This window comes from Equus przewalskii, chromosome 14, assembly GCF_037783145.1.
Source record: "Equus przewalskii isolate Varuska chromosome 14, EquPr2, whole genome shotgun sequence".
Taxonomy (NCBI): domain Eukaryota; kingdom Metazoa; phylum Chordata; class Mammalia; order Perissodactyla; family Equidae; genus Equus; species Equus przewalskii.
The window spans coordinates 59,266,387-59,281,148 of NC_091844.1; the positions used below are offsets into that span (position 1 = coordinate 59,266,387).

At 45.9% G+C, this 14,762-nt stretch overlaps 1 protein-coding gene across 1 annotated transcript; it reads left to right on the plus strand.

Annotated features, from left to right (window-relative positions):
- The first annotated feature begins 844 nt into the window (after window positions 1–844).
- On the plus strand, window positions 845–9,689 carry CYP1B1 (cytochrome P450 family 1 subfamily B member 1). Its single transcript, XM_008516175.2, has 3 exons — window positions 845–1,683; window positions 2,070–3,113; window positions 5,917–9,689. Exons 2-3 carry the CDS (start codon window positions 2,071–2,073, stop codon window positions 6,503–6,505), a joined length of 1,632 nt encoding a protein of 543 aa, XP_008514397.2. The 5' UTR covers window positions 845–1,683; window position 2,070; the 3' UTR covers window positions 6,506–9,689.
- The last annotated feature ends 5,073 nt before the right edge of the window (window positions 9,690–14,762 follow it).

A 14,762-nucleotide genomic window follows, 5' to 3' on the forward strand; every position in this document is an offset into this window, starting at 1 on the left:
TTCTCTCCAGGCTCTTGAAAATACCCTGTACCAGCCAGTAGGGAAGGGCGAAGCCAGCCGGGGAGACTACTGTTGGCCCGGCCCGGGCGTCTTCGGCTCCCCCTTGGAAGGAAGCGTCCCCATCTCGAGCGCCTTCGGTGGCGGCCCGGGCGGCGGCCTTGCTGGCCCTGGGGGTGCGGCCGTGCGTGCGCCGCGGAGGGTGGTGGCGGCCCGCACCCAGCCCTTGGCCGCCGCCCCCGCCGCCGCCTCGGCGTGTCAGGTGCCGTGAGAAGCGCCAAGGGATATGACTGGAGCCGACTTTCCAGAAGCCGCGCACGCAAGGCACAGCTCCGCACGCAAGGGGGAGGCGACAAGAGGAAACTTTTCAACCCGACAAAGTTCGCCGGCGCGCGGAGATTTGCCTCCTCCTCCTCCTCCCCGCCTCCTTCCCCCCAGGATGCTTCAGAGCGCGCTCCCTCCCCTCCGCTCCCCAGTGTTCGCCCCAGCTCGGCTCAGGGCCCCGCGCCAAGGGCCTCGGACTCGGCCAGCGCGGCCCGGCGCCCTCCAGTGGGCGGTGCCACCTGGAGGAGTTTCTACGCGGGAAACCTCGGGGCCAGCTGCGCCCCGCCAGTGAGGGCCTTTGTGTGCCAAGGACGGTCGGGGCCCCGGGGCGGGGGAGCGGCGGCTCTCAGGGATTCTTGATCTTGCTGCGCGAGGTGGCAGAACTTGGCTCGCCAAAGGGCGTCATCTGAGTGGCCGATTTGTTTGCACGAACGTTAAGATAAAATAATAAAATAAAGTACAATAGGGAGGCTGTAAGGCAAATCGCCAGGTCAAAGCGAACTTCTCTCGTTTCCAAACTGACAGGTTTCCTTTCCTGGCTCGGGCGCACAAGGATCGCGAGCGGTTTTCTCTTGGGGAACGAAGCTAGAGGCACCGAGAGGGAAGGGAGGCTCGGGGCACGGGGCGCGCTCCCACGGAGGGCGCCGCGGGATGGGCAGGTTCAGTCCCGAGCGCGCTTCTGGGGAAACGGCGCGGCCTCGATTGGAGGTGACTATGATAAAGAACGGTTTTGGGGCAAACGAAAAGCTCACGCTGCCGCTTCTGGTAAAGCCGCCAGCTCTTTGGCCGAGGCCCTCTGGGCACGCCAGGGCCGCCTCGCGTGACAACCCGCGCGCCGCAAGCCGGGTGGGGGTCCGAGCGGCGTGGACTGTCGCCGCGCCCCGCCCCCCACTAGCCCCGCCCTGCCAGGTCCCGCTGCCTCCTCCCTCTACACAGACCTTAAAAACGGGATGGCGCGTTTTGACTCTCTGGAGTGACTGTCCAAACCGGCCACGCCTCTGCGATGCCAGCTGTCAGAGCCGCACGGGGGGCGTGAGAGCTGGAAACTGACTCCACTCATCGACCCCCCAATCTCAATCCCCACGCTGTGAGAAAAGCCCGACTTTGCCGAGGCCCCAGGTGTAGCGGGGCTAGCCAAAGGAGGCACCTTTCTCCGTCCCCATTCCATTCCAGCGCCCCTGGCTCTGACGACGCCTAGAGACTCCAGAGTGGGTGCTAAAGCTCCCAGCGCTTGCAGCAGGTGTCCAGGGCCGGCCTCCGACTGCCTGGAGACACACAGGTTGAGGTCTTGCCCTCCACAAAGCCCCAGCCCCTTCTTGGAGCCCGCCGTCCCGCGCCGCTGGAAACCGCGCCTCCTCGCAGGTCAGTCTGTCCGCGGAGCCACCTCTTGTGATAGGTTCTCAAAGATCGGGGGTGGAATGTGGTGCAGGGGCAGAGGTGATAAGCACTTAGAGAGAACTGAGCGCCACCGCTTCTCTGCCCACCGTGTTGTCCCCGAATTGCAGGAACCGTTACGCGACTGGTGGGGACGGGGAGGCTGGGTCCCTTCCTTTTTCCTTTGGGGAGTGGGTTTGGGATGGAAAAGGGTGTGTTCAGCTGCTTCTCCAGTGAGCCAGCCCTGACCTGACTTACGCACTACCTTCTCCGTACCCCAAAGCTCATGGTAGTCCGAGGCTGGGGGTAAGGGCGTGGAGCCTGGTCCTTTCTCTGCACACCTGAGTGTCACTCCTTCGCGCCTCTCTCTCCAGCATGGCCACTAGCCTCAGCCTGGACGATCCTCTACTGCCGATCTCGCTGTCCACCCAGCAGACCACGCTCCTGCTGTTCCTCTCGGCGCTAGCCGCCGTGCACGTGGGCCAGTGGCTGCTGAGGCAGCGGCGGCGACAGCCAGGGTGCGCGCCCCCCGGCCCCTTTGCGTGGCCGCTGATCGGAAATGCGGCGGCTATGGGCCCTGCGCCGCACCTCGCATTCGCGCGCCTGGCGCGACGCTACGGCGACGTCTTCCAGATCCGCCTGGGCAGCTGCCCAGTGGTGGTGCTGAACGGCGAGCGCGCCATCCGCCAGGCCCTGGTGCAGCAGGGCGCTGCCTTCGCCGACCGGCCGCCCTTCGCCTCTTTCCGCGTGGTGTCCGGCGGCCACAGCCTGGCTTTCAGCCAGTACTCTGAGCATTGGAAGGTGCATCGGCGCGCAGCGCACAGCACGATGCGAGCCTTCTCCACGCGCCAGCCGCGCAGCCGCCGCGTCCTCGAGGGCCACGTGCTAGGCGAGGCGCGCGAGTTGGTGGCGCTGCTGGTGCGCGGCAGCGCCGGCGGCGCCTTCCTCGACCCGGTGCCGCTGACCGTGGTGGCCGTGGCCAACGTTATGAGCGCCGTGTGCTTCGGCTGCCGCTACAACCACGACGACGCCGAGTTCCTCGAGCTGCTCAGCCACAACGAGAAGTTCGGGCGCACGGTGGGCGCGGGCAGCCTCGTGGACGTGCTGCCCTGGCTGCAGCTCTTCCCAAACCCGGTGCGCACTGCCTTCCGCGAATTCGAGCAGCTCAACCGCAACTTCAGCAACTTCGTCCTCAACAAGTTCCTGAGCCACCGTGAAAGCCTTCGGCCGGGGGCCGCCCCCCGAGACATGATGGACGCCTTCATCCTCTCCGCTGGAAAGGAGGCGGCTGAGGGCTCGGGCGACGGCGGCGCGCGGCTGGACATGGAGTACGTACCCGGCACTGTCACCGACATCTTCGGCGCCAGCCAGGACACTCTCTCCACTGCGCTGCAGTGGCTGCTCATCCTTTTCACCAGGTAACGCTTCCAGGAGGCGGGGGTCGGGCCTTCCTTTCCTCTTCTGTGAAAGGCGGAGTGGGACTAGAATATGCTTAGGTCGCAACCAGCTACCTAAGTTTGGGTTTTGGGTTTCGCCCCAGGTCCCCACCTCTCAAATCTGAGATCGCGTCCCGAAAGCGCACCTCAGGAAGGCACTGTGTTCACGCACATCCACCCAGCGGTGCCCCTACCGGTCCGCATCTCTGATCTTGTCGCTGCCTCTCCGAGTGGGGACAAATTTCTGAGAAAGCTCTTGGAAAAACAAGATTTTTTAGGTGCCGGCACATTGGCCCTCATCTCTTCCTCCCTGGCACAGCCGAAGCAAAATTGGAAGGGTCCTGAAAGAAAGGGTAACGCAGTAAATATGTTAAAGAAACACAGCAGCCTAATCGGCTCGGCGCGCATGGGAGGCCGCCCAGCCCTGGCGCTAAAAGCCTGCGGTGCGCCCGGGCTTTGTTCCCTGGCAAAGGCAGCGCGCGGAGGCCGGCCCGGAGGCCAGAGGGTCTGGCCCAGCGGACAGCTAACCGGCGAGGAAGCTTTAGGAAAGCAGCCAGAAACCAGCGGGTTGTGCTAGATTTATGAAACGGCCGCACTAGGAGTCAGACAAGTGTTAGGGTAAAAAAGCAGGGAAGCAATCACTTTTACCGAGGGCAGAGCAGCATCTAGAAAGGCAAACAGGGTATCCGGGAGGCGCCGCGGACCTCTCTGGCCCCTGGGCCTGGCTCGGTTGGTTAGCTGGTCCCTAGTGCCCACCTTGATTAAGATCGCGGACCTCTGCGAAGCTCTGTGCAGGAATCAAGCAGGTTCCCGGTCTCGAGTGTTGCCAGATTTAGCAAGTAAAAAATAAATTTTATGCAGTACGTACTTATACTAAAAGGTTAGCCATTTTTCATCTGAAGTTTAGGTTTAACTGGGTGGCCTGTATTTTATCTGGCAACCATACGCCAGGGGCCAATGTCTTGCTCCAGGCAAATCCTCATTGCCTTGGGAGGCCAGAAATCCTGGTTGTGTCATTTCTTGGCGCACAAGTAAGGGGCAGATGCTGAATTTAATGGCGCCCCAGAAATTGGAAGGCAAAGATAGCTTCTTTTCTTACTAGAATCCACTGCAATCTGTATTTCCTTAGATACTGTACAACTACTTTCACAAATAAATTTTTTCGTATATTTAAAATCGCTTTTCCGTGTTAAGAGGATAGACACACGAATGAGGGAGGGGCAGATATGGAATAAAGAGACGTCAGTAATAGGGCAGGAAGACTTCCCAAAACGGAATCAATAGGTCCTTTGCATCCCCAGATAAGCATGTTATCTTTTGAAACAGGCTTTCGTTCTTTTTCATTAGAAACTGAATCGGGCAGTAAAAGAAAATAAAACAATTTTGGATCACTTTCGACTCAATATGGCTGATAATTACGTTTTTCTTCTTTTTAGTGAAAAGACACCATGACGGGTTGGCAAATTATACTACCTATTTTTGTATACAAGTTTTATGGAAATAGAACCATGCCAGTTCATTGTCTGTGGCTGGTTTCACACCACAGCACAAGGCAGAGTTGAATAGTTGCGACAGAGAGGGTTGAGTTTGGTCTACAAAGCCTAAAATATTTACTATCTGGCCCTTTATGCAAAACTTTGCAGACCCCTGAGATACGGTGATAATGAAGCAATTTATAAATCACCCACACTTTCATCGCATACGTGCTTACATTTTTTTCAGAGTCGCAATAATTATTTACATTTTTTCCACTTCTGACATTTCCACTTATCATAATGGACATTTTCCCATTTTTAAACTTTATTTGAGTGATTTTTGATAGCTACATATTTTGCCGTAATAACATATTGCTATATATAATTATTTCTTGAGCTTTACGATTGCATTTTTTAACATTTTCAGCTGTTGTTGTGGTTAGATATTTTTCTACCTGTTATTTCCTGAAAATACATTTCTAGGCATGGGTTTAAAAAGAGTGGGGAGAGGTTACCCTTAGGGATCTTGCTTCGTACTAAGATTTTGTTTTCCAAAAGGATTGCACTACATAGTGTATATCACCAACACCAAATAAGTATTATAATTTGTGCCATAATCTCATGAACATTGGGAATTTGCTTAAATTTAGAAGATATGTAGCTTTATCTATCAGGACCAATTATCTCTGTATAAAATGAGAACAGTATGTCTGCTGGAATCGTCTAGGGAGATGAGGGCAAAAAGGATCCACTTTCACGGCTGCATTTTAACTTTTGCCGACCCAGGGTGCTTTTGCCTTGGTGGACTCTCTTGTTCCTTAAAATATTTTCAAATTTATATTTTATGACTACATTGGTATAAAGATAAATACATTAAAATTATATATTAAAACATTTCCTTGACCTAAAAGATCATTTTTTCCTTCTGATTTCAAAAGAAATGAAAATATTTTCATGGGCCCCTGAAAAGTGTTGTGGGTCCCAGGCACTGTGCCTGCTGTCCCTAACGGAGAAGTCGGCCTCATTTATTATCGTGCTTTTCCAGACTGAAAATTTCGATTCTTTTTGACTTAGGAAAGAAAGCATTAGCCATGTGAGGCTTATTATGGGAAATTTAACTATTAATTCATCCATCCTGTAATTTAGTGAGAAACTGGGAAACTGCTCTGGATGGTTTTTTTGCCCTGATGTGTTAATTCAGTCACTGATTCAGATAAAGAAAGTGGAATTAAATTGTAATGTGCTTTCTGGATGAAAGGAGAATTAGTTTTCCTCACTTATTTTCTCCCTCTGTATTAAAAATCAAACAGGTATCCTGAAGTGCAGGCTCGGGTCCAGGCAGAATTGGATCAGGTCGTGGGTAGGGACCGTCTCCCCTGCCTGGATGACCAGCCCAAGCTGCCCTATGTCATGGCCTTTCTCTATGAAGCCATGCGCTTCTCCAGCTTTGTGCCCGTCACCATTCCTCACGCCACCACTGCCAATGCCTCTGTCTTGGGCTACCACATTCCCAAGGACACGGTGGTTTTTGTTAATCAGTGGTCTGTGAATCATGACCCAGTGAAGTGGCCTAACCCCGAAGACTTCGATCCAGCCCGCTTCTTGGACAACGACGGCTCCATCAACAGGGACCTGGCCAGCAGCGTGATGATTTTTTCAGTGGGCAAACGGCGGTGCATCGGGGAGGAGCTTTCCAAGATGCAGCTGTTTCTCTTCATCTCCATCCTGGCTCACGAGTGCAATATCAAGGCCAATCCAGATGAGCTCTCGAAAATGGATTTTCATTATGGCCTGACCATTAAACCCAAGTCATTTAAAATCAATGTCACCCTCAGGGAGTCCATGGAGCTCCTTGATAGTGCTGTCCAAAAGTTACAAGCCGAGGAAGACAGCCAGTGAGAAGCCAGAAGCAAGCTGAAATTTTAGAACTACTCAACTTTTGAGGGATGGGGAGTAAAATTTTCTAGCTCCTCTGTGCCACTTTCTCAGTGTTAGCCTCTAATGTAAGCATAAACCAACTGTAGACGACATGCCTATGCAGGGGCTCCGGGAGGATTTTTGGAGTCAAAGAGTAAAGCGCCCAAAGAATTTTTATACATATATGAAATGCTGGTAATAATAATTTCTTGAGGGAGCATTCTTTGGAATTAAAACACACATGTGCACACGCATAAAACTACCTAATGAAGAGGTATTTCAGGAATTGTGCTTTCGTGGGTGGGATCGCAGATTGATGTTCCGTGTGCTGAAATCTCCATAGAAAACTGTATTAAGCAAATGTTCCGAATATATTGTTGAATCTGAAAAGGCAGGTAATTTCAGTGTAAGACATATGATTGAGGGTGATAAGGGAAAAGGTGAAGACCAGAAATTCCCTTCTCACCTTTCCAGTAAAATCGCTTAGTTAGGCTCTAGTATCTGTGGGTAGATTTATCGTTTTGCCTGCTGATGTGCTTTCTCTCACATCTTTGGATGAGTTATAAAATCATTTGCTCAAATAGAAATTAATAGTAGTTAATGTAGTGATTATAGTGGGTTTCAGTGATTTATCAAGAATTTTAAAGTATAAGTTGTTAAATTATAAAAAATTCCAAGCTGAAGTCATATCTATCTTAGTTGCCAAAGTACAGAATTTCAGTTATGAGGGAAAAAAAAGGGATTTACCAGTCCAGCTGAGCTTTAAACGATGTGATTATAATGCACTGATTTCAGTAAGTCTCATAGGTTAAAATAAAAGTCAACAAATAGTATTCAATATGTATACACATATATTTACTCAGAAGCAATATGTATTAGCTACTTTATTGTTAAATAGTATTAATTATTTGGGTCAAGGAGAGGATGAATAATGTATGTCTTTCATAATGTCATAGCAAATCTAAAAGTACAACCAATTCAACCAGTTTTGGCTCAAATACATGAAACAAGCTTGATTAAATCAACTCCCTGTTTTTTGACATCATGGAAACCAAGTTGAAGCAGAGTCTCCTCTCTCGTCCAGAGCTTGAATGAGAACTGAAAAAAATCTCAAAATTGGATCTATGAGATATCTTCCTTATTACTTTACAATATATTTGTTAAAATGATATTCATAATATAGAATCTCTTTTTGACATTGTTCTAGTTAATATATTAAAATTCCAAACTCTTGCCATGCTTAAATTTTAATTTTAAAGCCATTTTGATTATTGCGTTCTGACTGAAGTTAGAGGAAATCTGGCCGTTATCCTATGGAAGGCAGAGAAATTTAACCTGAGAGTGAAAAATGCAATTAATTATCTGGATGTTCTCTTTATTAGGCAACAAGGGGGGAAATTCCCATTATAACTGACCTAGTTTCTCTTTGAAGTGATTTTTTTAAAGTAGCATGAATGTCTGTGTTTTGGGAAGTCAGAGTTAGAAGACAGTCTTGGGCGGCTGTTTTGAAGATGGCATTGTGTTCCACTGGAGCTGATCAGACCCGTTGTGCTATTTGAGATGGCCAGCCGAGTGAGCAGTCACTTTGGTAACCTACAAACATAAAGCTTGAACAAAATGTATACATTCAGTTTATGTAAATCACCTGACAACCTTTAAAAAAGCAATGGAAGATTACGAAAGAACAAAGTGAAGTTTGAAGTTTGTACTTTCATTGTGTGTAAACAACCCAAAGAAGCTGTACGGTGTCCTAAAAGCTGACTCCTTGTTACACTTTATGAAGCTTTTTGGGATCTTTTTATCAAAGTTACAAAGGAAGGAGTGTATGATGGTTGTGTGGGGGTGGTAACAGAAAAGAGTGAAAAAATGAAAAGGAAGAAAGATGGGTAAATATCTCCCCACTCATTCCAAATTAATTCATTTGAAGCACAAAATTTGAAGCATGAACAGTTAGAAAAATGATGTTTCATGTGACAATGTCAAATCCCAAATAGACTTTTTTTTAATCTACAACATAGAGATCTATTTTGTAATTTGGGATTTTTTATTAATAACATTTTGACGTAATTTTAGTTAATAAAATCTCATAGCTGTACCTCCTGAAGATGAAAAACTGTTTGTGCCAGTATTTTTAAGGCACTAAAGTCGACTATAGAAATCATGCTTACCCAATACATTTAAATGTTTTTGGCACCTGTATTGCCCTGCCCCCAGCAGCGTGGAAACCGTGACTTTGGGCTGCCGTAGCCCGCTTACTCTGCTTCAGAGCTGTGCAGCAGTAAAAGCAATCATGTCCCAATCTGGATGCCTCATTAAATCAACCAGGACCAGATGTGCTATAATCTGTGTCGGGCTGTGTAGGCTCAGTTCATCCGGCACTTTCAGCTGTGGGAGAAAGCTGTGCTCACAGAGGCGAGAGTAAGCTAGGCGCTTGGAGCTTACGTGGCTTATTTCATACGTTTATAACCTAATTAAAGGAAGGAAAGCAAAATCAAAGCAAACAAAAATAACCGAATTTGGGGGCTACAGTAATCAGATTACTGGCTTAATCAGAAAACCTCATTTTACTTCTACCAGAGAAAGAATGTATTTGAGGTTACCCTTAAAGTCAGAACATCTATTCTACGTTACTGCAATAGCTAAGGTATATTGTTTATGAAATGCTTCACTTACATATTAAAGCTTGACTTTGTAAGAAAATTGCTTTTTTCCAAAACAAAAAGATTTCTCAGGTTTGTTTTGTGGCTTATCAAAAAGCTTTCATGTCTCAGAACTTAGCCTTTACCTGTGAAATGTTATTACAGCCTTAATATTCTCATAATAGATCTATATTAGATCAAATAGTTGCATAGCACTATATATTAATTTGTATATTTTTAGCTATGACACAACTGTGTGATAAGAAGATACACTTTAGTAGATGTTTGTAATTCAAGGATAACTTCTTATTTAACCTTTTCTTATTTTTATATTTTATCATGCATGCTTTTAATACGTACAGAGCAACTATAATACATAGTTGTAACTGAAATAGATTTTGAGGACACAGCATTAATATGTAGCTTTTACTATTTGTTATACCAGATTAAAAACATTCTGTATCTCTAATCACCTATAATAAAAGGACACCATTACCAAAATAATAAAAATCACTTTCATAATCTTATTATGAAGTTTTACTTTTTGTTGTAGCAAATATAGTCTAATGCATCAATTCATTTCAACTACTATTTATAAGTGCTTAAATTAAAATGTTGCATGGTAAACATTTTATTTGGGCATTGTACATTTTAGGATTTTAGGTAGCTTGCTTTATTGTTTTGTTTTTTCAATAACCTTTCAGTATCCAGTTTCCTACCAAATTTCTGATCTCTGTATTTTTGAATTTATAAAAACCAACATGGAAGTTAAATTTCAGTGGCAAACAATCTAACAAAGTGGGAATCGATTTGTAATTTTCTTTTAATTTATAATTGTGAAAAATTGAATAGATCGAGACTTTAAGACTCTGAACTTATATTTCTGCTTCACCCAAAAAATGCAAAAATATTTTCTTCCCCTCAGCAACATACCAATCCTTTCCTTGAGTATTGCATTCATTCTTTTTTTTTTTTTTTTTGACATGAAAGCCTTTGTTTTTCATCTGGTGAATACACATGCATTCATTCATTTTTTAAAGGTACATGTGCCTTAATTAATAAGTGCAATTAATGTCTAATAAAATAGAATATATGAGAGTGTTCTGAAATATCCTATGTGGAAATATTTTTCTGCTGACCTTTTTACCTGGTAAAAGATGACTCCACAGGGCCCCTGCTGTTGCCTCTCCAGGCTTACGCTGCCCCCGCTGTCCCCCCCCAACCCACCCACAGACGGCAGGGCCATGCAGTGGCAAGGGCCCGCCCTTCTTCCAGAACTCACATTACTGTGAAAACAAGAAAAGAAATCATGAAGGAAAATTGCACACAATGTTATTGATACTTTGGCTTAAGAACATCACTTTAGCAGCCGAAAGGTATGGCTCTGAACTGGTTTAAGAGAAGGGTGTTTTGCAAAGGTACTAACATAGGCTCTTGGAAATAGTCATGAAGGTTCAGGACAAATGAAGTAAATATTTTCACAGGAAAAAATATTTTAACAAAATCATAATTGGGGTCAGGTGTCTGCAAAAATGTCAAGCAGAGTTGGATCCTACCCAATCAATCCACTAAAATATAAGACTGGAGGGGCCAGCCTGGTGGTGCAGCGGTTAAGTACCCATGTTCCGCTTCGGTGGCCCAGGGTTGGCGGGTTGGATCTCAGGTGCGGACATGGCACTGCATGGCAAGCCGTGGTGTGATAGGGGGCCCACATATAAAGTAGAGGAAGATGGGCCTGGATGTTAGCTCAGGGCCAGTTTTCCTCAGCAAAAAGAGAAAGATTAGCAGCAGATGTTAGCTCAAGGCTAATCTTCCTCAAAAAAAAAAAAAAAAGAATATAAGACTGGAGTGCAGGATGGCTAATGAATGCAACTTTGAACATAAGATGGGTGTGGTTGTTGCAAACTCATAGAGGTTGTTTCTGTAATCTCGAAGCCAGTCAATTTTTCTTCACAAGTGCTACAGAAGTTTTGGCTGTTAACTCTCCCTTATTTTGGCTCAGTGACTCACATACTCTATGCTCTCCAGTTTTGTTTTTTTTAATGTTTTTTGGAGAGGAAGATTGGCCCTGAGCTGACATCTGTTGCCAATCTTCCTTTTTTTTTCTCCCCGAAGCCCCAGTACATAGTCGTATGTCTAGTTGTTAGTCTTTCTAGTTCTTCTACATGGGATGCCACCACAGCATGGCTTGATGAGCAGTGTGTATATCTGCACCCGGGATCCAAACCCTCGAACCCTGGGCCACTGAAGTGGAGTGCTCAGACTTAACCACTTGGCCACTGGGTCCGCCTGCTCTCCAGTTCTGACCTATTAGCTATAATTCTCAGAGAAGAGAAAAGAAATTAATGTATTCGAATACATTCAGAAGCAATTATTTTAATGGGCAAGATTGGAGGAAAATAGTCCAGTTTAAACCACTATGGGCAAGCAATAGGTAAACAACAGTTTATGCTTGGAGCTCCTTTATTCACTTACCCACAGGTGTGTGGGCTTCATTAATGCTTCTCAACAGGTGTCAGGCATGAGGGGAAGAAATGGAACTAAAATATGCTCAGCACTTACCATGTTTGGATCACCATGCTAGGCACTTGAACGCATTATCGCCTAACAAAGCTATGAGGGGGGCAGTAATGTAACGTGCCAAAATTAAACATTTAAAAGTGGCAGTGTCTGGATTTTCCCTAGAGATGAACTGATTCCAAAGCCCGTTGTCTTCGTACTATAGCTTGTCACTCCGCCGACTGCCCGTGTTTGGGTATACAGTCTAGTCTGCGTGTTTTTCACTCTTTCTGATCCTTGGCGTTTCACAAGCAATATACTTCCTTTGTCTAGTGCACGTTCCACGCTATGCTCAGGGAGTAACTGACATTGTGAAGTGCCAGCAAGGCTCACAACACTCCTCTCTTCTGAGAAAAGCATCCACAAGCCTTTCTTTACACACACACACACACACAGAAAATCATGCTTTGTCTTATAATCCTAACACTTTTGTCCTATCATCAGTTTGGGCCAGGGATCCTTGCCTGAGCCAACAGCGATCTAGAGGTTGGACCAGTTGCTTGTGAAGTTGCCTGATTCGAGAACTCTGACTGATAGGGGTGCACCACTGTGGATATTGGCTCAAGTGACCGGTCAGAACGTTTCCCGCTCTCAGAGACCTTGAGGAGGACAAACACTGAGTGTAGTGGCCAGAGAGAGAGCAGGGAAGCAAGCATGAGACAGGCATGTCGATGGGAGCCCGCCTCTGAAAAGAGCACCACTGGAGCTACTGGAACTGGTTTGGGAGCACTCAAGGTCCCGTTAGGTGACAGAGAGGCTAAATGAGTAAACTACATAAATAGTATGCTAAATAAACAACACAAGATTACAGCAAAAACCTGACAGCCCCTGGGATCCCTTCAGGCCAGGGCTAAGAGTCACTCCACAAGCCTACAAAATCTTCCGGCCTCTTTTTAAAATTTTTAATTCAGTTTTTACTCTATTCACTTACTTGTGTTTCTCTCCCTCTCAATTGTTTCTGGCCCTCTCAACGGTGTTTAATGTGTACTTTTTGTTAGTATGTGTTCCAGCAAAATTTGTATTATTGTTTCGTATACATGTGTTTTTCATTTGCGTAAATGCTGTGCATATTTCATCCCGTTGCTTAATCTTAGCACAATATTTTAAAGTCCCTGTCTAATCCCGTGGCTTCTAACTGGTGCCTAGTAGTCCATTGTATTCATCCACCACATTTTCTCCACTTAGTCTCTTGGGAATGGGCACCCAGATGGCCTCCAACTTCACGTGTCCCCAGAGAATGCTGCAAGCAACATCCTTGTCCATGTTCCCCTGTGGACCTAGGAAAAATTTGCAATACACACCATACCCATGATTAGAATTGTTAAATCAGCAAGTCTTTGTCCCTGTAATTTAAGTACTGTAGACGTGTTCTCCAGAATGCCAGACCAGCCCGTACTCCCAGAAGCCGTGCGTGAGGGTTCCCTATACCTACCTCCCCACCAGCACATGGCATGACCTCATATTTTTAAATGAAATATGCCTTCTTGGGAGGGTCAATGCATTAAATAGACGTTTGAACTAGGAAAAAAAAGAGACAACTGCACTCATTTTCGACACTTCCTGTAGTTGTATTTGTGCTGCTATCACACTCCTCTATTAGATGGTACATTCATTGGAGCAGGGACTGGGTCCCAATGACTTCGTTACTGAATGATGTTTTGCATACGTGAAGAGGTAAGAGTGAGCAAAGGAGACTCTGTTCAGCCTGCTTCTCAGCAATCATGATATCTTGCCTTTCCCCAATTCAGTTTTCAGTTAGTACCCTGAAGTCTGATTTCAGAGTCTTCTCCTTGCTGTAGTGTTGAGCTTATTTAAGGTTTCTTGGTTTCCTCTCACTTACTCTGAAGCAAGCAGAAATGCCAATTCTAGGGTCTCCATCCCTTGGTATCAGCAGTGGCTTTCAAACATTTTTTACCTAACCCACAACATGAAATACATTTTGCATTATGACTTAGTGTGTACCTATGTATGTGATTGTGTGTACTTATATACATGTGTACTTACATAAAAACTACTTACCTTTGCTTTCTGTGATGCAGTCTAGTTTCAAATCTATGTCATTGGTTTTCATTAAAAAATGCACCACAGTGAGATACCACTACAAACCTACTATAGTGGCTAAGTTTAAAAAAAACAGACCTGACAATACCAAGTGCTGGAAAGAACATGAAGCTACTGGAACTTTCAAATATTGCTGGCGGTAGTAGGGGGGGAGTGCAAAATGGTACAGAGTGACCCAGCCATCCTGCTCCTAGATATTTATGCTAGAGAAATGAAAACTCATTCACATAAGAGCTTTACATGAATATTTATAAAAGCTCGATTCATAATCATCAAAACCTGGAAACAACGTAAGTGTCCTTCAGCGGTGATTGGCTAAACAAACCATGGTACATCCATACAGCTGGAATGACACTCAGCAATAAAAGGAATGAACTATTGGTCCATGTAACAGCTGGAATGAATCTCAAGGGAATAATGTTAGGTAAAAGAAGCCAGCCTCAACCAGTTATGCACTGTCTGAATCTAGCTACATGACAGTCTCAAAAAGACAGTGATGGAGAGCAGATCGTTGGTTGCCAAGGGTTAGGGGTGAAGGGATGCGCTACTCCAAAGCATGATGGAGTTTTTTGGGGTTTTCTGGTTGTGGCTATCATTTCAAGGATCTATAAATGTGTTAAAATTCGTCATAAAATAGATTGGAAAAATATTTTTAAAGAGGAATTGGTGCCAATGAGTTTAAATGAAACTGAATTGAGGTTGGCAGATGGCACGGCAGCTACTGGCAGATGTAGAAACACTGAACGAAGCAGGTCAAACCCAGATGTGTGAACCACTGTCGTGGCCTCTGTTGAGTCCTTGCAGCCTGAGGGAAAAGGCTGGTACCAGGTTCTCAGGGCAGAACAGGAAAGCAGAACACCAGCCTTTGGGATGGATGACAGCAGCTGAAGCTGTAGCTGGAACCTGCCACTCAGGGCAATTTTAATTCAATGCTATAAGTGTTAAATGAGCACCTAGGAGGTGGCAGCCACTCTTCTAGG

Coding starts and splice junctions, on each gene's coding strand:
- CYP1B1 (XM_008516175.2), top strand. CDS start 2,071: ATGGCCACTAGCCTCAGCCTGGACGATCCTCTACTGCCGATCTCGCTG. Junction 3,114..5,916: donor CTGCTCATCCTTTTCACCAG/GTAACGCTTCCA, acceptor AAAATCAAACAG/GTATCCTGAAGTGCAGGCTC.